This window comes from Bos indicus, chromosome 25 (assembly GCF_029378745.1).
Source record: "Bos indicus isolate NIAB-ARS_2022 breed Sahiwal x Tharparkar chromosome 25, NIAB-ARS_B.indTharparkar_mat_pri_1.0, whole genome shotgun sequence".
NCBI classification, from domain to species: Eukaryota; Metazoa; Chordata; class Mammalia; order Artiodactyla; family Bovidae; genus Bos; species Bos indicus.
Window position 1 is genome coordinate 3,623,428 of NC_091784.1, and position 24,410 is coordinate 3,647,837.

Consider the following 24,410-nt stretch of genomic DNA (forward strand, 5'->3'; position numbering starts at 1 on the left):
CGTCATTGGGTGGGGCCACCGTCTCAGCTTCTGGGTGGCCTGGGCTCCAGGGGCTGCCGTGAGCCTCGGGGGCGTCCCCGTGTCAGCCAGTGCCTGCCCCGGCCTGAGGACAGCTCACGGTGGGACAGCCGACACACCCCTCCCTACCCCGCAGGAGAGTGGGCGGCTAACTGGGGGCCGGGGTTTTCACTGGGGCCCGCGCTCTGTCCCTTGAAATGAGACAACTTGGAGCCCGTGACTGGCCAGGGCAGGGGCTCGTGCTCTTGCCTGGACCCTGTGCTGGACCCTAGGGAGGGAGTACTGCTGAGATGAAATGGACACCAAGCAGACTTTCACATCTGACCCTCCCCTGCCTGGCCCGGGCCTGGGCCCCTGCGGAGCTGGTGGGTGTGTGCTGAGATCACCTTCTCCCTTGCCAGGTCCTTTCCAGTTCAGCAGGTGGTGGCCTTGGGGCCACCTACAAGACAGTGGGGGTGAGCCGAGACAAGATGTGTTGTCCCCCAGTCTGTGCGCCAGCCTCTCTGGCCCCCACGTAACCCAGGCTTCATCCCAAGGTTGCTGGACGGACCCCATTTCCCCAGTGAAGCTGCGGGGCTCTCCCTGGAGAGCAGAGTCCAGCCAGGGTTTCCTGCCTCTGGGGCGGTGCCTTCGCTGCTCCCCATGCCCCCAGGCTGGCAGTTGCTGTGTGGGCAGGCTCCTATACGTGCCCTGAATGAGTGAGTAGGGGTGGTGGGTGGCGGGGGCAGGGCATGAATTTTTTCGGTGCTGGTGGCGGCTCAGAAGGGAGACACTGGAGTGTAACGAGATCAGATAGCAGGTGGGCCAGAAGCTAAGAATAGACTGGGCACAGGCTCCTGGCGCAGGTGGGGGTGTGTTAGTGCCAGGCAGGAAGTAGCCAATGGGAGCCAGGGAACAGACCAGGGCCTAGGGGTGTCCAGGACCCAGGGTTCCAGGGCAGGGGGCAGAGTCCAACTCTTCTCATAAACAGAGCTGATGGAATAAGACTCGGAGAGAGGCCAGGCCCTGGGACCCAGAGCATTGGCACTGAAGCTGTTCGAAGGAAGCCCCGACATCATCCCCATGGCTTTCTTGGTGGCTGGGACCCTGCAGGTGGCCTCACAGGTGGCCGATGCTCAGGAGAGCCTGGGAAGAAAGGTAGGTGCTGTCTGGCCTAGCCCCTCGCTGCCTCCGGGTTGAGCCCCACCCCGGCCCAGCTCTGGCCTTGCCTCCCCAGGGTAAGTACAGCGTGAAAGACCCAAGGGTGGCCCTGGCCCTCTGCAGCCCTGAGGTGTCAGCCTCTACAGCCGCTCTCCTGGAGGGTGTGTTCCAGACCCTGGGCTTTGAGAGCTGCCGGAGGCAGGAGGCCTCCGTCCAGGTGAGCCCTCACCTGCCCCCACTCCCCCAACCTCTGCCCTCAGCCCCGCCTGGGGCCTCCCTGCACTCAGGCTGGCACTCGCTTCTGCCCCAGGGCTTCCGTGGGGAGCTGACGAGGTTCCGGGAGCAGCTGGATGCCCATGGGGGCTCGGTGGGCTGTGCTTTCGTGGCCTTGGTGGCCCGCCCCTGGCAGCTGAGGCAGTCGCAGCAGCTGGTCCGGGAGCTGAGCCGCTGCAAGGCCCTGTGGGGCCGCCCCAAGGTCTTCCTGCTGCTCTCCAGCGCTCCCGGGGGTGAGTGGGCCGGCCGAGCCCCTGGGTGGGGGGCCGAACAGAGTGGGGGTGGGGTGGGCAGGAGGGCCGAGACCCTCCCTCCAGGCCCGTGTGCTGCTGCTTCTCCACCCAGCTGTCCCCGAGCCTGGGGCCTTCCTCGCCAGCCTGGGCGAGCTCTGCGGCCGCCGTCCTCACTGGTCACTGCTGCAGCTGCTAACGGAGGTGAAGGCCCAGGAGGGGCGTCCCGGGAGGGGTACGACGGCGCCAATGTGTTCTCTAGGGGGCCAGAGAAACCACCCAGAGGGAGGGCCTCCAGGTACTGGGGAGGCTGTGACCCTGGCTGAGGCCCGATCTCATCCCCACCTGAATCCATTACCCCCACTCATGCCACAATAAGGCTTGTCTACACATGGGCGTCAGCCTCTAAGCCTCACTTCCCATCCCCTCCCATGCCTGTCCTCAACCCACTGAGGGCACCCCAGGTTTTCCAGCATCTGCTCAGCTCTGTGCCTTTGCCCAGGCTGCTCCTCTGCTTGGAGTCCTGCCCCCCCCCCTGTCATCCCAGCCTGGCACAGACCCTCCAGGCATCAGCTGTGCCCCTCATCACCCAAGGGTGGGTGCTTGAATTCCCATCCACCCCTGTTCACGCTCACCCAGCCATGACGGTCCCATCAGACCTGTGGGTCCCTGGGAATCAGGTCTGGTCTTGAGGCCCAAAGTTCTCACTGGGCAGTGGGTGGTCATTGGCTGACCCCAGAGGTGAGGGTGGGCCCCAGCTCTGCTCCACAGTTCTCCTTAGGTGGCGCCCACCCCACGGGCCTTCCCGGGTGGGCCCTGACCCACTCTGGGAGCACCCCACCTCGGTGCTGGGCCAGGGAGCAGCGTGCCTAATGGCTCGGCCACTGTCTCCCTGCGGCCATCCATGTCTTGGAATTCTGTGACCCTGAGCTTGACTAGGACCTCCCTCGGGCCTTCCCTTTCTTTCCTGTCTCCTCCCTCCATTCTGGCAGGGGATCCCAAAGAGCCTGGCCAAGCTGTTCCCTGGAGCCAGGGCACCCCCATAACTGCACTCCCACAGAGTGGCCGCCTGAAGAGTCCTCTGCCCCTAGGTCTTCTCCAGGACAGCTGAAGAGTCCGCAGGGGCTGCCTACTGCCCAGTGCTTCGGAGCTCCTTGCGGGGGGCACTATGCCTAGGGAACGTGGAGCCCTGGGGGCCCGAGGTGAGGAGGCAGGGCAGGGGTCCAACCACATGGCAGCAGTTCTGAATGGGATGGAGGCACGGGGAGACCTGGGCTGGGGCAAGGAGCCGGGAGGTCCTCCGACTGCATTGAACCCACTTAGCCCTGTCTGTAGCCAGAGCCCGGCCCCAGCGCTCAGTATGACCTGTCCGGGGCCAGGGCCGCCCTCCTCCTGGCTGTGACCCAGGGCCGGCTGGGGGCCCAGCACGATGTGGAGGCGCTGGGGGGCTTGTGCCAGGCCCTGGGCTTCGAGACCACCCTGAGGACAGACCCTACAGCCCAGGTGAGGGGAAGCCCAGAACCTCTGAAGGTCCTCTGAAGGAAGGGTACCCCCCACCCAGACCCTGGGGACTCTGTCCGGGGCCTCTTACCAATTGTGGGCAGAAATGCACCCCCAGCCTCCCTGTTGCATGCATGCATCTATGCGAACCCACTTCCCTGCTCCTGCAAGTCCAGTCTCCCGGGCTGCTGCCACCTCTCACGCCGGCCCCTGCTCAAGGCTCTAGATGGACCCTCAGGCTTTTCCTGGGAGGGTCTCTCGTTCCTTCCCAGACAGCTGTCAGCTCATTGCTCTCCCCTCATGGCCCTTAACTTTTTGGTGCAATTTCTCCGTGGTGATCGGAGAACCAGCTGCAGGAAGCTGGATCCACATCACCTCCAATGAGGCCATGCCAGGCTTTGCAGCAGGGGGGTTGGTTAAAAAAAGGTCTTACTCTCCCTGGGCCTGAGGCTGGCAGGAGGTGGGAGGTAGTGTGGGCTGAGGGCTACAGAAACCACCCAGGAAGGGGACACCAGGTACTAGGGAGGCCATGACACTGGCCCAGGCCCGATCTCATGCCCCACTCCCAGACTTTCCAGGAGGAGATGGCCCAGTTCCGGAAGCGGCTGGACGCCCACAGGGGCCCCGTGAGCTGTGCCCTTGTGGCCCTCATGGCCCACGGGGGGCCTCAGGGGCAGCTCCTGGGGGCTGACGGGCAAGAGAGGCAGCTGGAGGTGCTTGTGCAGGAGCTGAGCCACTGCGGGGCGCTGCGGGGCCGCCCCAAGATCTTCCTGCTTCAGGCTTGCCGTGGGGGTGAGCAGGCCCCGGGCCCGCCCTGGAGGCCTGCCTCCTGCTGCCCTTCCTCTCCTCATCCTGCGCTCAGCCTCTCAGGACTTGTTGTTCACCTCCTCCAGAAAGCCTGAGCACTCCCCTTCTCCTGCCCGCCTCCCAGCCTCTCCTAGAGGTCATGTCCATGAACCTGAGCCTTCACCCTCAGCACGTGTCATTTAGTGTTCTGAGTGTTTCCGGCCTGGCAGGCTGGCCCAGAAGCTCTGGGGGTTGGGGGCTAGAACCCTGGAAGCACCCTGGGGTGTCTTCTGAGTGAAAGGACCTGACTGTCCCCTCCATCCCCAGGGCACAGAGATGCGGGCGTGGGACCTGCAGCTCTCCCCTGGTTCAGACGCTGGCTGCGGGCACCACCAGCCACCCCCTCCCAGGCCGATGTCCTCCACGTCTGTACTGATGTGCAAGGTGGGTCTGCCTACCGGAGGGCTTGGGTAGGGCTGGTGGGGAAGCTGCCAGAGGGCATTTCTGGGGCTTTGAGCTGGGATCCTGCTGCCACCTCTCTCCTCTCTTTGCCAAGAGGACAGGAAGGGAAACCTTCCTAAAGGGTAAGGACCTTTGAAAATCGAGAGTTTTTCCCCCTGCTTGAGCCCGAAACAGCCCTGGAGACAGGAAGGGAAAATAGCTCTTCTCAGGTCACACAGCTGGTAAGTGGCAAGGCTGAGATTTGAAACCGGATCTGTCTTTCCTGCCCTGCACTCTTTCTACTGCTTTGTGTGCCCTTGAGCTGGACCTGAGGGGGCCCTCGGGGAAGGTGGAGTCCTGGGATGCTGGGTAAAAGGTGTCGGTCCCTCTTGCAGGCAGGTCCTCCAGGGGCCCCACTCCAGGGAGCCCTAACCAAGCAGATGTGCTGATGGTCTATGCAGCCGCTGAAGGTAAGGTCATCATGAAACCCAGTTACACAGAGCCCAACCTCCTGGCCAGAGATCTGAAGTGGCGTTAGGGACATCTGGGGCTTGGCTGTTGGGGTGCAGCCCCATTGCAGTTAAGCCATCTTTCTTCCATATTTATTTTTTGTGACAATAGTAACATGGAGAGCTCAAACTGAGGGCTGGCTCTGCTAAGCACTTGACTTGACTCCTCTCGTCTAGGTTGTAAGGTCCATGAGGTCCACGTAGTGGGTTCACAGTAAATGTTTCTTAGACATCGAGTCCATGGTATACTCACTCCACAAACCTTGAGCAACAACTTAATCCAGAAGCAAGAAGGCGCTGCTCCCTACCCCAAACCCTGGGGTCCTGTGTGCTTGCCCCCTCTTCCACTAACAAAAGGCCCCTGGGGACTGGAAGGCAACTGGGAGGGGACCAATTGTGACCTTCTGGTCCTGGACCCCTGGCCTAGGCTGTGTGGCCTATCGGGATGAGAAGGGCTCAGACTTTATCCAGACGCTGGTGGAGGTCCTCAGAGCTGACCCCAAGGCAGACCTCCTGGAGCTGATGACTGAGGTGAGTTGGGGGGTAGTGGGGGTGGCCTGGGGAGAGGGACTGGACTCAGCCTTCTTCTCAGCTCCGGTGTTCTGCTCACCTCCTAGTCATCCTTTTGCTGAGGGAGGAAGTCCTTTGCCCTCAGAAACATGAGATAGTTGAACACACAACACTGGGCACTGGACAGAGCCACGGCCAGCAGTTATTAGCCACATGTGCTCACAGCTGGGGGACAAGGCCACCTTGGGCCCCACAGGCCATTCGGGGTTGCCCTGGGGAGCAGAGAGAACCAGCAGGGGCTGCAGACACAGGCCCTGTACATGCAGGATGTGGGGTACTTGTTGGACTAATTTCACAGGTTGGCAGGGAACTGAAGCCCTTCAGGATGAGAGAGGGGGTGGAGGGCATCTGATCTGGTTGGTGGGGGAACTAGCCGCGAGAGGGGCCTTCCCTGCTGGGTGGGGGGCACATCTAACAAGAGCAGGGAAACCGAGGGGGCCTGTGAGCCCCAAAGATGTCAAGGCAGCACTTGAAACTCCAGGCCTCACAATACACTGAGTGCCAGGCTGGGCGCGGGCGTGGGGAACCTGGCCGTCCTGGACACAGGCTGAGTGTGGTCCACACAGGTCAATCGGCAGGTGTGTGAGCTGGACGTGCTGGGTCCCGACTGTGATGACCGCCGCAAGGCCTGTCTGGAGATCCGCAGCTCCCTGAGGCGCCGGCTCTGCCTGCAGGTCTGACCGCGCCTGCGGCCACCCAGGAGTGCTGACAGTGGGGGGCCGCACACCAGCACCGCCAGTGACCCCGTCCACCCCTCGGTTTCCTCTCCTAAAAACGGCGCGATAACACAGGAGGCTCGGCTGGCATGGAATAAACGTGGTGATCGCTGGACACGTGAATAGCGCCCGCACGCAGGGAACTAGGACAATAAGCGAGATGATGTATGAAGCGCCGGGCACTTCGGAGGCTGGGCCCACCGGGGGAAGACGGGGCTAAGAAAGCCCCACGTGGGCTGGGCGGCGCTGGATGTCCTGGGAAGGGGAAGTCCAGGGTCCACAGCACCCTCCCAGCACCCCCACCCCACCTGCACCGCACGCTGGGGCCGCGGACGGGGTTGGACGGCAGGTTTAGTGGTGCTGCGATAGGGGAAGCAAAGGGGCTGCGGGAGCAGTGGGCAGCCCCGCCTCAGCGTGGGCCTGGGGCTGTGGGAGAAGAGATCAGGAACCCTGGGGACAGGAGGGGCTTGGGCAGCGTCACGCGGGCTCGAACTCTGAGTTGCACGGCCACCTCAGCGGTGCTCAGTCGCGCCGCCCAGCTGCGGGCTCAGAGCCGGGCTCACCAGGAGCCCCGGGGGCGAGGCGCCGGGCCAGTGTGCGCACGCGCACTTAGGGGCGGCACTACGCAGGCGCTTGCAAAAGGTTTATGAGAAAAGCTGAGAGACCATCCTTCGCAAGGCCGCGTGGCCTAATGGATAAGGCGTCTGATTCCGGATCAGAAGATTGAGGGTTCGAGTCCCTTCGTGGTCGTTGCAGCGTTCAGTTTTCCTCCTTAGATTTAAAATTTTCCGTGCCTCCCAACTGCTCCTTACGCAAGCCTAGGACCCTCGGGCTGTCAGCCACACTCCCTCCTGCCCCTCAGATGCATCCCTGCTGCTAAGAGACTTGGAACCCCAAGGTGAACCCTTGGGCGCTGTGGGGAGACCCACGCTGATCAAACCCGGGCGGACTGCTGACCCTGGAACCCCGGCCATGAGTCCCAGGAGCCCAGGGGCGACTGGCTGCATGAATACAGTTCAGATGACTAGAACTGCGACAGATGAGGGGTTGGACTTTTGCGGGGTGGCCCACCCTCAAGGGGTCGGGGGCATTTAAAAATATAAAAGATTATTGTGATGAAAAAGTTTTGGAAATAGATAGAAGTGATGGTGGTTGCGCAATACGGTAAATGTAACTGATGCCACTAAAATGTACACTAAAAATGGTCAAAATGGCAAATAAAATGTTACGCACATATTTAAACACTAAAATTTTTTTTTTAATTATAATAGGTAATTTCGATTTCTTGCAGTGAATATACCCTTAAATGGTTCAGTTCAGTTCAGTTCAATCGCTCAGTCGTGTCCGACTCTTTGCGACCCCATGAATTGCAGCACGCCAGGCCTCCCTGTCCATCACCAACTCCCGGAGTTCACTCAGACTCACGTCCATCGAGTCAGTCATGCCATCCAGCCATCTCATCCTCTGTCGTTCCCTTCTTCTCCTTCCCTCAATCCCTCCCAGCATCAGAGTTTTTTCCAATGAGTCAACTCTTTGCATGAGGTGGCCAAAGTACTGGAATTTCAGCTTTAGGATCATTCCTTCCAAAGAACACCCAAGGCTGAGCTCCTTTAGAATGGACTGGTTGGATCTCCTTGCAGTCCAAGGGACTCTCAAGAGTCGATTAGTGTGAATGTATATTTAAATTTTTAATGTAAAGAATATGCCCAGGATTGAGCCATCATTTTACCCAGAAAAAATGACTGTCCCTGAGGAACCAAGTTCTGGCTAAGGAATTTCTGGCTAAGTGGAATGACCAAGGCGATGGGACCTTCTCCCCCCAGGGAGGACGGTGGGGGAATGGCAGCTGAGCCTGTACCCCAATGGAGGGCGCAAGTAATCTTGAGGTCATGGGGAGTGTCACTGTCTCCTTTATCAGTTTCGTGATGTTTCAGTGGTTTGCTAAGGACTCATAAATAAAAAGAAGAGAAATTTCACTAAGATAAACATTTTAATTATTTCCCCCACTTTTACTGAGATGTAATTGACATACAGCACTGTATAAGTTTAAGGTGTACAACATAATGATTCAATTCACATACATCACAATCATTATTACAATCATGGTTTAGTGACCATCCATCATCCTTGTGATGAAAACTCGGGGTTTACTCTCTTAACTCTAAAGATGAGCTCTTCTAACACAGCAGTGTTAATTATCTTTATTATGTTGTACACTGTACCTCAGTACTTCCTTACAGCTGGAAGTTTGTACCTTTTGACTGCCTTCATCTAATTCCGCTCGCGCCTCCCCCGACCCCACTTCTGGGAACCACAATGACAAATATCTTCGAGAGGGGAAAGAATACCCATCTTCTGATAGGAGAGTAAACGCCGGGCTCTCTGATATTACAGTTCCACACTCTACACACTGAGCTAGGTGGGCATATACAGAGCCATCACGGAGGGTCCTTAGGACAAAGACCTAAGACCACTGGGCTCTGCTAAAAACCGCGTAGATTTGGGACTAGGAAACACTCTTGGTCTAAGAAGCAACGAGGAGAGGAGAATGAAGGTCGTGACCGACGCTTTCCCCAAGCTCCGGGCTGTGCCCTCTCTCCCCTTCGCGCCCACATTTTGCCTAGTGAACTCCTTCTTGATGCTAGTTCTCACGGGACGTAGATTCTCCTAAAAGAAGGGGGAAAGAGCTCGTCCGGGATTTGATGCCCAGACCTTGTGTACCCTAAGCGAGGATAGTATCCCGGTCAAGACAGTGGAGCTAACTGCTACCTTGGGTCTTTGAGCCGTTTCCTTCGCGCATGCGCAGTCTCCCTGGGGTCCCGGCATGCTCGGGGGCGGGCGGGATCTGAGCGAATGCACCGGTCGCATATGGTTGTCAGGAGGACCAAAATCAAGCCAAGCTGGAGCCGGGACGCTGTACAGAACCGCGGGAAGGTGAGAGAGAGGCTGGTCTAAGACTGTCGAAGAAGGTTTTTCATCAGCCCCGGTGGCCTAATGGATAAGGCATTGGCCTCCTAAGCCAGGGATTGTGGGTTCGAGTCCCACCCGGGGTAAAAGGGAAGAAAAAAAAAAAAAAAGTTGTATTTTAAACCTTCTAGAGCAGGGGGGATAAAAGTTAAATGAAGCCGGCTGTCTACTACCCGAGTGGGAAATTAAGGCCCCCCAGGGGGTTACTCAGCCAGCCGCCACCCTGAACGAGTCTCCCATAAAAACATGCACGTTTTCAGATGTCAGAAGAGTGCTTGCATTCTTTACGTTATTTTAACAACCGTCCCTTCTACTTGATATAGAAATAATTATTCATTTTTCTAGATGTATTAATTGTATTGTGGTTACTTATATTTTAAAAAAGTCTATTTTTTATAAACACAGCCCGTTATTTAGAGATTAAATTATGTGACAGCCAATGTGCTTTAAAATAGTGGGCTGGGTAGTGACTACAGTTAATAGTATTGTACTGTATACATGAAATTTGCAAAGAGAGATCTTAAGCGTTTTCATCACACACATCAGGTAATATGTGAGGTGATGGATGTGTTAATTAACTTCACTGTTGTAAATATTTTACGATGTAAATGTATATATCAAACCGTCATTGTACACCTTCAATATACATCATTTTTATTTGTCAGTTATATCTCAGTAAAGCTGGAAAAAAAGATAATGGACTGGATCGAGGTATACACAAAACAAGTTTTTCTATGAGGTGATAATGTCTTAACTGAACACATTATACTATTTTTCTCTGCTTTAGTTCTTGCTTGAAATAGTCCATGATGAAGTTTTCTCTCTTTTAAATCCATGCAATATATGCCTTCATCCTCAAGGTAAAAATCTCCCAAATTTCAGGGCATGGTGGAGAGTAAAATTAGAAACCTCCTCTACTACATACCCACAGAGGAGATGATCGCTGAGGCTTTGTCATATATATAGATGCAAAGATATTACTTTGCCATCAAAGGTCCGTATAGTCAAAGCTGTGTTTTTTCCAGTAGTCATTTATGGATGTGAGTGTTGGACCATGAAGAAAGCTGAGCACTGGAGAATTGATGCTTTTGAACTGTGGTGTTGGAGAAGACTCTTGAGAGTCCCTTGGACTGCAAGGAGATCAAACCAGTCCATCTGAAAGGAAATCAGTCCTGAATATTCATTGGAAGGACTGATGCTGAAGCTGAAGCTGCAATACTTTGGCCACCTGATACAAAGAACTAACTCACTGGAAAAGACCCTGATGCTGGGAAAGAGTGAAGGCAGGAGGAGAAGGGGACGACAGAGGATGAGATGGTTGGATGGCATCACCAACTTGATGGACATGAGTTTGAGCAAGCTCCGGGAGATGATGATGAATAGGGAAGCCTGGTGTGCTGCAGTCCATGGGGTCGCAAAGTGTTGGACATGACTGAGCGGCTGAACTGAATTGCTATATCTCATGGGCTTCCCCAGTGACTCAGTGGTAAAGAATCCTCCTGCAATGCAGAAGCTGCAGGAAATATGGGTTTGATCCCTGGGTTGGGAAGACCCCCTGGAGACAGGAATGGCAACCCACTCCAGTAGTCTTCCCATGGTGGTCCAGAGCATCACAAAGTCCATAGGGAGGTCAGACCCACCTCCCAGAATACTGGAAATAAAAGCAAAAATAAACAAATGGGACCTAATTAAAATTAAAGGCTTCTGTACAACAAAGGAAACTCTAAGCAAGGTGAAAAGACAGCCTTCAGAATGGGAGAAAATAATAGCAAATGAAGCAACTGACAAAGAACTAATCTCAAAAATATACAAGCAACTCCTGCAGCTCAATTCCAGAAAAATAAACGACCCAATCAAAAAATGGGCCAAAGAACTAAACAGACATTTCTCCAAAGAAGACATACAGATGGCTAACAAACACATGAAAAGATGCTCAACATCACTTATTATCAGACAAATGCAAATCAAAACCCCAATGATGTACCATCTCACGCCGGTCAGAATGGCTGCTATCCAAAAGTCTACAGACAATAAATGCTGGAGAGGGTGTGGAGAAAAGGGAACCCTCTAACTCTGTTGGTGGGAATGCAAACTAGTACAGCCACTGTGGAGAGCAGTGTGGAGATTCCTTAAAAAACTGTAAATAGAACTGCCTTGCTGCTGCTGCTGCTGCTAAGTCGCTTCAGTTGTGTCCGACTCTGTGCGACCCCATAGACGGCAGCCCACCAGGCTCCCCCATCCCTGGGATTCTCCAGGCAAGAACACTGGAGTAGGTTGCCATTTCTTTCTCCAATGCATGAAAGTGAAAAGTGAAAGTAAAGTCGCTCAGTCGTGTGTGACCCTTAGCGACCCCATGGACTGTAGCCCACCAGGCTTCTCAATCCATAGGATTTTCCAGGCAAGAGTAGTGGAGTGGGGTGCCATTGCCTTATGACCCAGCAATCCCACTGTTGGGCATACACACTGAGGAAACCAGAATTGAAAGAGACACGTGTACCCCAGTGTTCATTGCAGCACTGTTTATAATAGCTAGGACATGGAAGCAACCCAGATGTCCATCAGCAGATGAATGGATAAGAAAGCTGTGGTACATATACACAATGGAGTATTACTCAGCCATTAAAAAGAATACATTTGAATCAGTTCTAATGAGGTGGATGAAACTGGAGCCTATTATACAGAGTGAAGTAAGACAGAAAGAAAAACACCAATACAGTATACTAATGCATATATATGGAATTTAGAAAGATGGTAACGATAACCCTGTATGCGAGACAGCAAAAGAGACACAGATGTATAGAACAGTCTTTTGGACTCTGTGGGAGAGGGAGAGGGTGGGATGATTTGGGAGAATGGCATTGAAACATGTATAATATCATATATGAAACAAAAAAAGAAATTATATGATAATATATTTGATAAAAATTTAAAAAAATAAAGTAAAAGCAAAGTCCATAGGGTCACAAGGAGTCGTATATAACTGAAGCGACTATATATATATAGTATATATGCACATAGTTTTCTTTTCCTTTTAAAGACCATGAACGAGATTCTTCTGATCCTCCAGCTCTGGGCTTACTTCTTCTACTTTCCCAGGCACCTGGGGTCCTGTCATCCCTTCTCAAATCAGGAACTTCATCTCAATGCAGCATCTCCCACCATCATATGTGGCCTGCAGAGAACAGTGACCACAGAGCTATCCAAGCTGCCAGTGTTTCCCTCACTGACGTCTCTCCCTGACTTATGGAAGGGAGTGTCCTCAGGGCCCTCTCAGTGGGGTGGTGGGTGTGCTCATCAAATATGACAGACTCATTGAAGCATTTCTATCTTGCAGAGTCTGAGTTCCTTTCTTTACATGATGCCAGGGACATTCTTGAATTCTAATCCCCTTAAACACAGGCCACCACTGTGTTCAGTCCTTAGCCAACCAACCAAGAAACATTCAGCTGCATGAATAACATTTAAACACAGGCTTTAGCCACTCCTTTGCAGTCAACCTGCTCTCATGTTTCAGGAGTGTATTATCCTCTGTCATTTAATAAAAGATCTGTCTGCTAAAAAAAAATTAAGAAATAAACACAGGCTTGCTGGGATGTACGCCCAGAACAATAACTTCACTATATCCAAAAATCACATCCCGTCCTCTTTATCCTAACATCCTCAGATCCATTCCCACACACATTCCCTAGTTTTCTGCCAGCATCATTCTTTGGGCATATGAATGAGTTCCTCCCAGGCGAGCCTTTGTACTTGCTCCTGCAGCGTGCTGATCTAACTGTAGTTATGGGACAACCAGCGTTAGAGGGTAACAAGGCTGGCTGGTGTGGGCTTTGAGGAGAACTCTCCTCCCCTTGCAAGACAACCACTCCAGGTGAGATTATTGTGGTATATTCAAACAGAGGAAAGCTACTTTCCCCAGATACCAGAACAGTCTGTTTTCACTGGCAAGGGAGACTCCAAGTGACTCAGGGGTTCAAGAGCTCAACTTAGTCCAAGACCACCTAAACTTCCCCAGGCTTTGGCTCCACTCCTTCGTAATCAACGCCCTTCCTTTCACAGAAAAGATCTCTCGAGGCTGTGAACTCAACTTACAGTGTCATTCCGCAATATACATCATTCAGTTATGTGTTTGATTTTCAGCAATGTCAGCCCTGCAGCTATACGATTATTCTATGGCTGACAGAAAATATCCCTGGATCTCTGGGCGTGACTTAGGCTGAAAGTTTAAAGGCCTGATCTTGTCATTTTCTTTCTTCAAACAAACAGGCGCCCCCAGGGGAGTCCTTCCCACATCACAGTCCTTGTGGTCACCTCTACTGCTGCAAGAGTCAAGTGCAGCAGCCACGTGGTCCCCCAGGGCACCTGCTTCTGTTGGCACTTCATCATAATCAACCACGTGATAGGCGGCTTAATCACGGTGCTGCTGCATGTCAGGCATTACCAGTATCCCATTTTCCACTGGCAAGGAGCTCAAGTCCAAATTCATTACCAAACCAGGGTCCAGGCAGCAGTCAATAAACCCATTTGTTGGTGGGGGGAGGGTGGGAGTAATGGGAAGAGGTTGTTACAAAGATACAAAGTTTTAATTATAAGATGAATAAGTTGTGGAGATCTGATGTACAGCATGGCAACTATAGTTAATAATACCTTATTGTATACCTGAAATTGTTAAATGTAGACCTTAAGTGTTCTCAACACACACACACATACACAAAAGGTAATTTTGTGAAGTGATGGGTGTCCGGCTCCGTACCTGGGATCTTAGTTCCCCACAATGTTCATGAGCTGAACACCCACCCCACGACTCCCATCCCTCACCTTGTCTTTAAAACCTTTCCCTGAAAACCCTCTCTGGAGTTTGAGCCTTCTGAGCACTAGCTGCCTGGACTTCTTGCTTGGAGTCTGTAATAAACTCCTTCACCACGACTCAGCACCAGTAGATTGGCTTTACTGCACGAGGCTGAGCCGACTCAAGTTTGGTTCCATAACAATTCATTCTTAGACTGTTTTAGGACATATTTTAGGACACAACTATTTTAGGACGTATTTCCTAGAAAAGCTGAGACAGGGATTTTTGTGTAATCGGTTAGTGAAGGGGACATTCTGAGGAGGCATCTGTAAGGGAGAGGAGGACACAGGATAGACAAATGGGCTAGTTTTTAAATTTATCTCTCCGGCTTCATTGTGGGAGCCAGTTCTTTACAATCAATCATAATCTCTCCCTAACTTCCCCCAGAAAGACAGACTATAACAGAACTCTGATGAGTACAGTCGGGTCCCTCTCTTTTGGGTGAGTAGGGTCCCCAATCCAGCCACCAAGAGAGACATGACCTGGCAGGCACCTCCCCAAGCCCTCTCCTGCCCTTCTCTTACCCCCACCTTGGAACCTAGATCCCCAGATGACCCAACATCCTGAGAGCCTCAGGAGTGGCATCGCTAAGCTTTCCAGCTCCCCTGTCTCACTCTCAGAAAGGAAGTCACATCCTCACTGCTGCTTCTTGGGGAGCGGAGGACCTCACCTCTATCTGAGGTGTCCCACGACTTCCAGCTTTCTACTTTAGAAAGGAGATGAGGGGCTCCCTTCCCTGCTCGTCTCCCCCAGGAGGGAGGAAAGCGCAGCGGATGCCGGTGGGGACACACAGGGTGCGAGGAGGCGAGGCTCTTGGCTGGGGATCGCCCCTGGATACAGACGGAGCACCGTGTAGGTCCCGGCGCAGGGCCAGAGTTAGCTGAAAATCCATCTCCTAGTCTCCTCTTGTTGCTGTCGTTCAGTATGTAGAACTGAGACTGATCTCATAAGAAAGTGGGTTCCAGTCCTAGTTTTGGGGACAATTCTTGGCCTTGCCGGGATCTCAGGAATTGCAAGAAAATTCCTAGGGGAAGATCCCGCGTGCGGTAACTAAGACCTACTGCAGCCAAATTAAAAAAAAAAAATTTTTTTAAGTTCCTAGAAAAGGATTTCTCCGTGTGCTGAAACTTACAGTTTCAGCTTTTAAATTCCAAAACACATATAATGAAACAAAGATGAAACAAGATGCTCTGCTGAGACTCAGTGTGCCAGTCTCCCTGGTCTAGCAACTTCGAACTCAGAAAGAAGCCCCGTGGGAAGAGGATTAGTTTATATGGACCTTGTCGCTCTCTAAAATCACTTTGGTTTAGCTGAAAAGCCCTAGGGGCAAAAGCTGCGCCCAACGTGGGGCTCGAACCCACGACCCTGAGATTAAGAGTCTCATGCTCTACCGACTGAGCTAGCCGGGCTGTTGCGGAAGGGGGAGCTACAGTTCTCCTGAACTTCGCTGAACCTAAAACTAGTAGAGACGCACTCTGAATCCCGCGCACATCTCCTCCCTCCGTTAGGGTGTGGCAGGTGCCGGGTTCCAATCACCGGCGATTTCTCATTTTCAAACTCTCAGCCCCTTTCTGGAGAGGTAGCATGGCAATTCATTCCAGTATTCTTGCCTGAAGGATCCCAGGGACGGGGGTGGGCTGCCGTTTATGGGGTCGCACAGAGTCGGACACGAGTGAAGCGACTTAGCAGCAGCAGCAGCAGCAGCAGCAGCATTAAGCCGATCGGGAAGGGTTGATGGCCTCGCCTCCGGGACAAGCCGGGAGACCTTCCTTCCCCGGAGGGTGGGGGTGGAGTAGGGGGATGTGGACCCCTTGCTCGTACAAAAATTTGGAGCAGCTGCCCTTCGGGGAGAAGTGAGCACTACCCCCAGTTCTGACCCCTACATCAGGTTCCAGATCCGTGAGGGTTTCCTGCGGCCGAGCCCAGACCAGGAGGGACCAGGAGAAGCTCGAGGGTCACCCCGGACCGGCCGGATGGGAGGTGGCCGAGTCTCATTCTCCTCGTGTCGCATGTTGGGTGAAATTTCTGTCCTGGGGTCCACCATGGGAGACCACATTCGCCCAGCAGCACGGTCCCTCCCCCTCCTCTAGCTGCTGCGGACTGGGTGGCCCTCGTGGCCGGGGGTGGGGGTGGGGGGATGGGGGCGGGGCGGGGATCTGGCTCCGCGGCCCGGGGGCCAGAGCGCGCGGGAGCCCCCTCACCCGGAGATTCCGGCCGCGCTGCGCCTCCTCCTCTCCTTCTCGAATCGAAACCAAAACCATCCACAGGATCTGGCTGCGGATTCTCAGCCCGGGATCCGAGGGCGGAGCCGCGGTCTCAGGCCTCCAAGGACAGGCACCAGGAGCCACTGTAACACCGGCTCGTTGGTCTAGGGGTATGATTCTCGCTTTGGGTGCGAGAGGTCCCGGGTTCAAATCCCGGACGAGCCCAGCGTTTTTTCTTTTTCCCTTTCCCCAGACACCAGCTAGCTTTCGGTTTGAAGACTTCGTAACTCTGCGGAGTCCTGAGGGACCGAATCGTGGTTCCCGCCGGCCACGATCCGATCGTCCGCGCTCGGTTCTGTTCTGCCAAGTGGCCATCACTGCGCTGGGGTCGCTCTGGGCCTGGCGCTGGGGGAGGAGACCGAGATGAGTCAGTCTCGGCTCTCGGGAGACCAGCTCCGTGTGCCAGACGGTCACTGGACTGGGTGATGATGTGACTTGGGGCGTGTGTTTATACTTTGGGTAATAAACTCAAATTTTATGACCCAAGTAAAGGACAAGCCCACGGGGGCTGCCCAAAGGGTCTTCCACGACCCAGGCAAGGAAGGAAACCGCAGAGGAGACTGAGCATGGGGCCGCAAAATGGACCACCAGTCCCCACCGGGGTCCAGGGGGCGGTGCTTCGGACACGGGGTCTCCTCTCCCGCTAGAAGAACCGCGGTGTTTTCATAGGTTTTATTATTATTTTCTGAGGCCAACAGATCCAGCTACTGAGAAGATGGCTTATTACAGTTTCCAAGAGGAGGTGGCACGTCTCCGTGGGGGGAGGGGGGACGGGGACGCACCAGTGTCGGAAGGAAGAAGAAAATGTGGGCAGGAGACTTTCTTGTGGCTTCAGGGAGGGTGAAACAGGTCAGGCAGGGAAGACAGGTTTAAATGGCTGGCTGAAATAAGTTTGGTGGGATCGGGGGCACAGGTGCTGTCCCTGGTTGTCTGTTTCCTGGCCTTGAGGTGACTCTGCAGGTGGATTGTGGCCCAGAGGGTGAGAGTTTGATAAAACAGGTGGTCGTGGGCTGTGGACCCTGGATTGGTTGGTTTACCTTTGAAAAATGCCTGCTGACGGAGGAATTGTTTGCTATCTCGAAGAACTGACCAGGTCGGTGGGCCTGGAAGATCCCCTGGAGTAGGAAATGGGAACCCACTCCAATATTCTGGCCTGGAAATTTTCCATGGACGGAGGAGCCTGGTGGGCTACAAGCCATGGGGTCGCAAAGAGTCCAACACGACTGAAAAACTGAGCACAATTGACCAGGGAGGAAGGTTCAAGAGGGAGGGGACATATAACTTATGCATGATTCACGTTGATGAATGGCAGAAACCAACACAATACTGTAAAGCAATTATCTTCCAATTAAAAATTCAAAAATAAATGTTTTTAATGTTAAAAAAAAAAAAAAAAGAATTGCCCAACCTTGGGAGAGGCCTTTGCTCCAGAGTCAGCAAGGTTCCAGACGTCTAAACAACAGAATACAGAAAAGACGTGGCTGATACAGGAAGGGACTGAGACTTTGGTTGGAATCTGAGGGCCCCCAGTCTAGGCGGCTTTCTGATCCCAGGCCCAGAGTCGGGCCTCCCCAGGGTATTAAGGCACAGAGCCCCTGCCAGGCGAGCTGCCACAGGGCCAGAGCTGCCCAGCACATGCAGAGGGGGCAGGGGGCTGGTGACCCTCTTCTCTGATCTAATCGCCCCAGTTTCTCTGGTTAAGCCTGGAGTCTTGCATGCTCGGTGCCCCTTTCATGCCTCCTGACTCTCAAGTCCCCTACTGAGTGCGTTTCCTGAACAGAACCCCGGGTCCCATTTGGATGTCCAGGGAGGCCTCTTTGGCCTTTGAGGCCTAGTGGGCATCAACCAGGGTAACCAGGCTCCCTGGCCAGCACTTTCTTCCCCTACAGACAGAACCTTTTAAGACTCGCATTCCTTGAAGGGAAACCACCACTGCCTCCAGCAGCAGGTCCACTCATCTTTGTGTCAGGGGTGCCCCTCCCTCCGAGCTGCCTCAACCCCCTCCCTACTTGGGCACCCAAGGTCTGCTGTCCTCTACGGCAGGCCCTGAGTCTAGGTTCTGCCTGCAGCTGGGGTCTGACTGTCATCTGTCCAGGGAACGGGAAGTGAGCACTGCAGAGGAAGCTCCCTGTGGAGCTTTTTGGCATCAAATTTGGCATCAAATCCCCAAGGAGCCCCATTTGCTTTTTCTGGTCACTTTAGGGCTGAAACAGAACTCCTGGCAGAGCGGGTGTGGGTCCTGGCCCTGTGAGAATGGATCATGGGGCAGGCACAGTGGGTGGTGGACCCAGACCCGCTGGATGCGAGTGGCCAGAACAGGGTCACTGAGGTCAGGGGTCCGTGTGTGTTCAGTGGACAGGAAGTCACCGTGACCCAGGTCACATCAGCGGCGACAGCACCTTGGGGCATCTTTTCTGAGCAACTTCCTCCCTTGTCCTTTTACTCCCTACTTAAACCCCCACCCATCGCTGGGGCCCCTTCCTGGCTACGGTCTGCACTGGGATTCGAGTCTGGGACTCTGGAGGCGGTTCTCCAGGCTGGACCAGCTGTGAGACTGGCAACCCCTCGGCAGGTGTTTTCAGTGGGTGCTCGCGGAGCCAGGTGGTCCCGGAGGCGTCTAGGAGCCCGCGACGTCGAGGACGGGATCCGAACTCTACTTCCAGCTTCATTCTGCAGCCCAGGCCTCAGTCCGGTGACAGAGGCGAAATGGGGGTGCTCTGCTGAGCTGATCGCCTCAGTGTTCCTTGTACAGAGAAGGAGAGGGGAGGAGCCGAACCCTCCAAAACCTCCATTGGAACTCGCCAACTTGGAGCCTCAGCGTGGGACAATGAGGAAAGTCCCATGTCCGCCCCCTCCCACCCCTTCTCCCACCCCTGTCCACGGAATCAAATCCTTCCATTCATGACACTCACGGGGAAAAGGGAACCATCCATGGACTGAGGAATCAGGGACAGTCCCGGACCAGGGAGGACAGAGCCACGTTGAGCTCATCAGGAGGGGAGGAGACTACCATTGTGTGGCTCGTTGGTCTAGGGGTATGATTCTCGCTTAGGGTGCGAGAGGTCCCGGGTTCAAATCCCGGACGAGCCCTGCTTTTAATAAAAGGCTGTGTCCCGGGAACACACTGTTGTTACGTTCACCGGATATGGATATTCCCACCTCAGCTGTCATCCTCATCCTTCCGAGCAGTGGTCTGGGTTGCTCAGATCTACAGGGCCACTCCTGGTAGAGAGAACATGGAACTCGGTTCTCCCCTGACTCCCAAAGGAGCATCCTAGTGTAAGCTGAGCTTTTTATGACCGTGGACATGTTGTCCTGCAGATGCAGAGATAATAGTAGCTGGCTCGCTCGCTCCCCTAAATAAACCAAAGGAAAAACTGGTGTGTGGGTTTGGTCTAGAATCCAGGTTCAAATCGTTAATGTATCTATTTCTAGGGTTCCTTTGGTTAAAGAAGTTGAGAAATCTGGTGAGTTAGCAGATCCACTGTAAGGAGTGGACATTTTGGGCTTATGAGAGCTTGGGCAGGGTAGCGCGGTGCAAAGTCACAGGCTGCGTGACTTCACCTTTGGTGCATTTTGTTCCTAAACAGAAAGGCAGGAATTGCTTAGAGAGCCTGTCAAAAGGACACCCAACGTGGGGCTCGAACCCACGACCCTGAGATTAAGAGTCTCATGCTCTACCGACTGAGCTAGCCGGGCACATGTGACTGGTAGACTCCAGCCAAGCTTCGGAACTTGACTGGCTGTGGATCACCCCAAATGACTGGGTGGGGTACCTCCCTGGGTTAGCAGGGATGTGGAGTCCTCTCAGGGCCTTCTGTGTGTTTAGACTGCCCAGAATTCCCCGAATCCCCAGCAGGAAAGCAGCCTTGCAGGGGCAGGGGAGTGGGGGGAAGTGGGAGGGGTGGGTGAGTGAGGGAAAATGGGGGAGTCAGGGAAAGTGGGGGGAGTCGAGGGAAGTAGGGGGACTGGGATAGAGTAAGGGACATGTGGGGTGAGATGCCACACTGACAGAGGGACAGACAGACAGCTGTTCAGCAGCTGCCAGGAGCCCTGCAACTGGCACAGAACTGAGGGTGGACCTGCCCAAGCTGATCGGGATACTCCTGGATGAGGAGACCAACTGAAATCGGGCAATGGCAAGGGACCCACCACTGTATTTGCACAAACAAACCCGAGAACTGACAAGAATTGTTAGACATGCTGGATTCTACTGGATTCTATGTTCACATGACACCATCCATGCTTCCTGCGCATTATCTAAAATAAACTTTTTTTTTATTTAAAGTTTTATTTTGCCCAACCCTTCTCGGTCTGTCCTTTGGGTGATCTTGAATTGTTGGAACCAAGGACCTGGTGGTGGATTGCTGGAAGGGGTTGGAGACCCCGGGGCACCCACCAGGACACCTACCCTGCTCACTCCTGTTTCGGCCAGTCTCCCAGGATTCAGAATCAGAAGTGAGGTGGCCCTGGAGGAAGAAAGCAGATGCTTGCCCCGCACTTGTGAGACCTGGGTAGGCTGAGGATGAGGCTACCCTGCCACATCCCCCTCCCAGCTTGCCTCTCTAGAGCAGAAAGCCACTTCAGATATACAGTGGACTGGGAGTGAGGGCAGAGGTTATCTGCTCCCCCCCATCCCCGCTACCCCAAATTCTGGAGACAGGGTGCTTCAGAGAATTTTCTGAGGATCCCTTGAGATTTCAGACTCCACCAGTCCCCATGTGCAGAGCTGGCCTGCATCCTGAAACCAGCCAGCCGAATGCAAAGGGAGGTTAGGAGGCAGCAGGAGCCTGCAGGCACTGAGCACCATAGAATACTGTGGGGCCATCCTTAATGCTGTTGGATGTGCACATGGCATTAGATTATTTCAAAACGGAGGACTTTATTTGTAGAGTTAAGGCAAAAAACTTTTATGGGTGAAACAATGTTGTACACAGGTTTCAAATATACACAGAGACAGAGGAGGCTCTGGTGTGGGGGTGGGGGATGAGGGGTTATGTGATTCTGCTTCATTTTTTTTTTTCAAAACTTTTAAAAGTAAGGTTTATTTTGAAAACTTTATTCTTTGATCAAAGAATGGAGAGGTGCAAGTACATCCTCTTCTAAATTTTATTTATTTTTTTAATCCACCAGAAACTTTCAGCGATTTCATTTCTCTTTTTCTTTTTTTAGTTACTATTTCTTCTAACACTGTTTAGCCCCATCTTTCTCTTCTCTTAGGTCTTCAAGACTCCAATATTATATATTTTGTTAAAGCCCCACAAAGCCTTGAGGCTCTGTTACTTGGTTTATTTTTTTAAGTTTATTTTCTCTGTTCTTCAGATTGGGTAATATCTATTGTTATATCTTCAACTGATTCGTCTGTCCTGTTGATCCTGCCATTGCCTGTCAATTAAGTTTTTTATTTTGATTATTGTATGTTTCTGTTCTAAGCGTCTCAGTTGGTTATTCTTTATTTTATTTATTTGAGACTTTCATTTTTAAATTTGTTTTAAGTGGCTTGTAATTGCTCTCTGAAGCATTTTTACATGGCTGCTTAACCACGTTTGCCTTCCTTGGCCGATGGTTCCAATACCTGAGTCAGCTTCTCTTGATTGTCATTTATCCTTCAAATTGACATTTTTCTAGTTCTCAGTTTCATCAGTGGTTTTCAATTGCATCTTGGACAGTTTCGGCATTATGAGACTCTAGATCTCATTTAAATCTTCCGGGTTAGCAGCCTTCTCTGAGCAGGCACCCCCCGGTAGGGAAAGAGGGGGTCACCCTGTTGCTGTCTGCTGAGGGCAATTCCCACAGGATGGGACCTGCTGGGTCCCACACTGCTGGGTCCCACACTGCTGGGCTGGAAGTGAGAGTTCATACTGTCCACTAGGCTTCCGCCGACGGCCCCTGGCAGGAGGCAGGAGGGGCGCCTCCTACTGCTCCCCGAGTGAACAAAGAGAAGGTTGGGGGGAACGTTAATGTCCATCATTAGAAGCCGGATTAAAGCAGGGCGGGGGAGGAGGGGACGCTGCTACTAGGTGCTGGGCCAACGGCCCCGACGTTTCAGGTCCCAGGAGGGGAAAAGGGAGGTGAGGAGACACTTCGGCCGAAGTTAAGGGGTCCATTTCCTCAGGTGGATGCTCGGAGCAGTCCTGCACGGGCTCCCTACTATCTCCTTTCACCCCGTGGGAAGAGGGGTGGTGGTCCAGGGGAGCTTTCCGACCCCGCTGCTGCTGCGCTAAGTCGCTTCAGTCGTGTCCGACTCTGTGCGACCCCATAGACGGCAGCCCACCAGGCTCCCGCGTCCCTGGGATTCTCCAGGCAAGAGGAGTGGGTTGCCATTTTCCTTTCCAATGCATGAAAGTGAAAAGGGAAAGTGAAGTCGCTCAGTCGTGTTCGACTCTTAGCGACCCCATGGACCGCAGCCAACCAGGCTCCTCCGTCCATGGGATTTTCCAGGCAAGAGTACTGGAGTGGGGTGCCATTGCCTTCTCCGCCCGACCCCGCACGGGTCATTAAGAACAGCAGCAGCAAAGCCGGGCGGCCAGATGTTCCCCCGGCCGGAACGGACCCGGGAGCCTTCCCAGACCCGGGCAGGGAGGAAGCGCTGCTCTTCATCGCGCGGCAGCGTTGGCGCGGCGCGCCCCCTGGCGGCCAGGCGGGGAAAACCACCTGCCTGTGCCGCGCGGCACAGGGACGCGGGCAGGGTTCGGCGTCCCAGGCGGGAGCTGTGGTCGCCCGCTGTGCCTGGGCTCTCTCTTCATAATTCCCACCCGCTAAGCTATTTAATGTGGAGCCCAAATTCAGGACTCAGATTCTGGACCTCTAGCCCTTCCGCTCAGGCTAGCGGGCTGAGTGGATGGGGCGGGCGGGTGATGGTACATCAGACCACACTTGGTGTCCACAAGAGGCCCTGGAATAGGTACACTGGGAGTTCTGGGGATAAAAAGATGGGCTCGTCCGGGATTTGAACCCGGGACCTCTCGCACCCTAAGCGAGAATCATACCCCTAGACCAACGAGCCACAGTAACACTTTCTTTGCCCATTCCATATTATCGTCACATCACTTCCCTGTCCAGCCTCAGGGCCACGGCTCCCCGCTTCCGAGGTGCTTCACAAAGGGCTCCGGTAAGTTCAGTTCTCTGCCGTCTAGAAGAGGAGAGTGCAGTGTCGCCGCCCCTGTGCGCACCAGGTCCGGGAGCCTGATCCTCTGGGCATCTGGTACTCCGTTCTGCCTCCCCTAGTCCTGGCTCGACTGGCGACGCCAGGCCACCATCACTGAGGCCTCCACCGCAGAGGAACTTGAGGGTCCTTTCCTCTCTCTACAACCAAAGGCTGGGGACTGGGGACAGAGCTGGAGCCGCGGTGCCTGGATTCCTCTGCTCCCGACAAGGCCACGAGCTACACAGCTGTCAGTCTTCTCCATGGAAGAGAATTATATTCAGAGAAATGTGGGTCTCCTGAGGCTTAGGGGCCACGTGCACTGGTCACCCCAGAGGAGCAACTAATGTGGCCTGGGCCTTTCCCAGGGCCCTCCCGCGGGAGCCTCCATCCCTGAGCTGGTGACCTTGTCCACAGGCCACCCACCACCACCACCATCCCCGGGCCCCTGCCCCGGAGGCTCTGCCCTTTTCAGAGCTCGGCAGAGGGCCCGCTCTTCCCTGTACACCCAAGCCCAGGCCCTAAAACGTTCAGAAGAGCTCACACCTAGATTCTGCCGGGACTTGTCAGACCTGAGATACCACCCTTGCATGTCCCTGTTGCCCCTGCGACTTCAGTGACCCTCCTCCCCACTGTGCATTCTGACTCATCCCACACATTCCATGTACCAGGCCCTGTGCTGAGAACTCTGCAGGGACCAGCTCTAAGGGCACCAGCCCCAGTGGGGGAGGCTGTGACCTTTGAGCAGACACACACACACACCTGGAAGGCCAGGAAGGCTGGTTCAAGTGCTGACCTGGGGCAGAGAGAAGAGGGGGAGATGTGGGACAGAGCAGAGGCAGTGGGGTTGACTGGAGTGGGTGTTGGAAGAGGGGCTGATGCAGGGTCCACGGGTGGAAGGAAGGGAAGACTTAGCCTTGTTGTGGGGGAAGGCCCAGGGCCTGCTGGGTCTCTTGGCCTTTTAAGCCAGGGATCGTGGGCCCGGGCTCCACCCGGAGCAGGA

General features: G+C 54.0%; 1 protein-coding gene and 7 non-coding genes across 14 annotated transcripts; 5 read left to right on the forward strand and 3 right to left on the reverse strand.

Moving 5' to 3' along the window:
* The first annotated feature begins 4 nt into the window (after positions 1–4).
* Positions 5–6,298, forward strand: LOC109578325 (caspase-14-like). Of its 7 annotated transcripts, none has more exons than XM_070779529.1 (11): positions 5–716; positions 989–1,155; positions 1,235–1,664; positions 1,777–1,865; positions 2,753–2,863; positions 2,997–3,164; positions 3,731–3,953; positions 4,275–4,391; positions 4,784–4,858; positions 5,325–5,428; positions 6,034–6,298. In XM_070779529.1, exons 2-11 carry the CDS (start codon positions 1,081–1,083, stop codon positions 6,145–6,147), a joined length of 1,506 nt encoding a protein of 501 aa, XP_070635630.1. In that variant the 5' UTR covers positions 5–716; positions 989–1,080; the 3' UTR covers positions 6,148–6,298. The 7 variants fall into 7 exon arrangements, with proteins under 7 accessions (XP_070635630.1, XP_019842958.2, XP_019842959.2 ...); XM_019987396.2 differs by lacking the exon at positions 5–716 and having other exon boundaries at positions 804–1,155; positions 1,235–1,375; positions 1,469–1,664; XM_019987397.2 differs by lacking the exon at positions 5–716 and having other exon boundaries at positions 790–1,155; positions 6,142–6,298.
* A 562-nt stretch (positions 6,299–6,860) lies between these two features.
* TRNAR-CCG (transfer RNA arginine (anticodon CCG)) lies at positions 6,861–6,933 on the forward strand. Its single transcript has one exon. It is a non-coding gene; the product is annotated as a tRNA-Arg (tRNA).
* Positions 6,934–9,163: 2,230 nt separating this feature from the next.
* On the forward strand, positions 9,164–9,236 carry TRNAR-CCU (transfer RNA arginine (anticodon CCU)). The gene has a single exon. It is a non-coding gene; the product is annotated as a tRNA-Arg (tRNA).
* A 6,099-nt stretch (positions 9,237–15,335) lies between these two features.
* TRNAK-CUU (transfer RNA lysine (anticodon CUU)) lies at positions 15,336–15,408 on the reverse strand. The gene has a single exon. It is a non-coding gene; the product is annotated as a tRNA-Lys (tRNA).
* Positions 15,409–16,356: 948 nt separating this feature from the next.
* On the forward strand, positions 16,357–16,428 carry TRNAP-UGG (transfer RNA proline (anticodon UGG)). Its single transcript has one exon. It is a non-coding gene; the product is annotated as a tRNA-Pro (tRNA).
* A 2,853-nt stretch (positions 16,429–19,281) lies between these two features.
* Positions 19,282–19,353, forward strand: TRNAP-AGG (transfer RNA proline (anticodon AGG)). The gene has a single exon. It is a non-coding gene; the product is annotated as a tRNA-Pro (tRNA).
* A 536-nt stretch (positions 19,354–19,889) lies between these two features.
* TRNAK-CUU (transfer RNA lysine (anticodon CUU)) lies at positions 19,890–19,962 on the reverse strand. Its single transcript has one exon. It is a non-coding gene; the product is annotated as a tRNA-Lys (tRNA).
* Positions 19,963–23,197: 3,235 nt separating this feature from the next.
* On the reverse strand, positions 23,198–23,269 carry TRNAP-AGG (transfer RNA proline (anticodon AGG)). Its single transcript has one exon. It is a non-coding gene; the product is annotated as a tRNA-Pro (tRNA).
* Between the last annotated feature and the right edge of the window lie 1,141 nt (positions 23,270–24,410).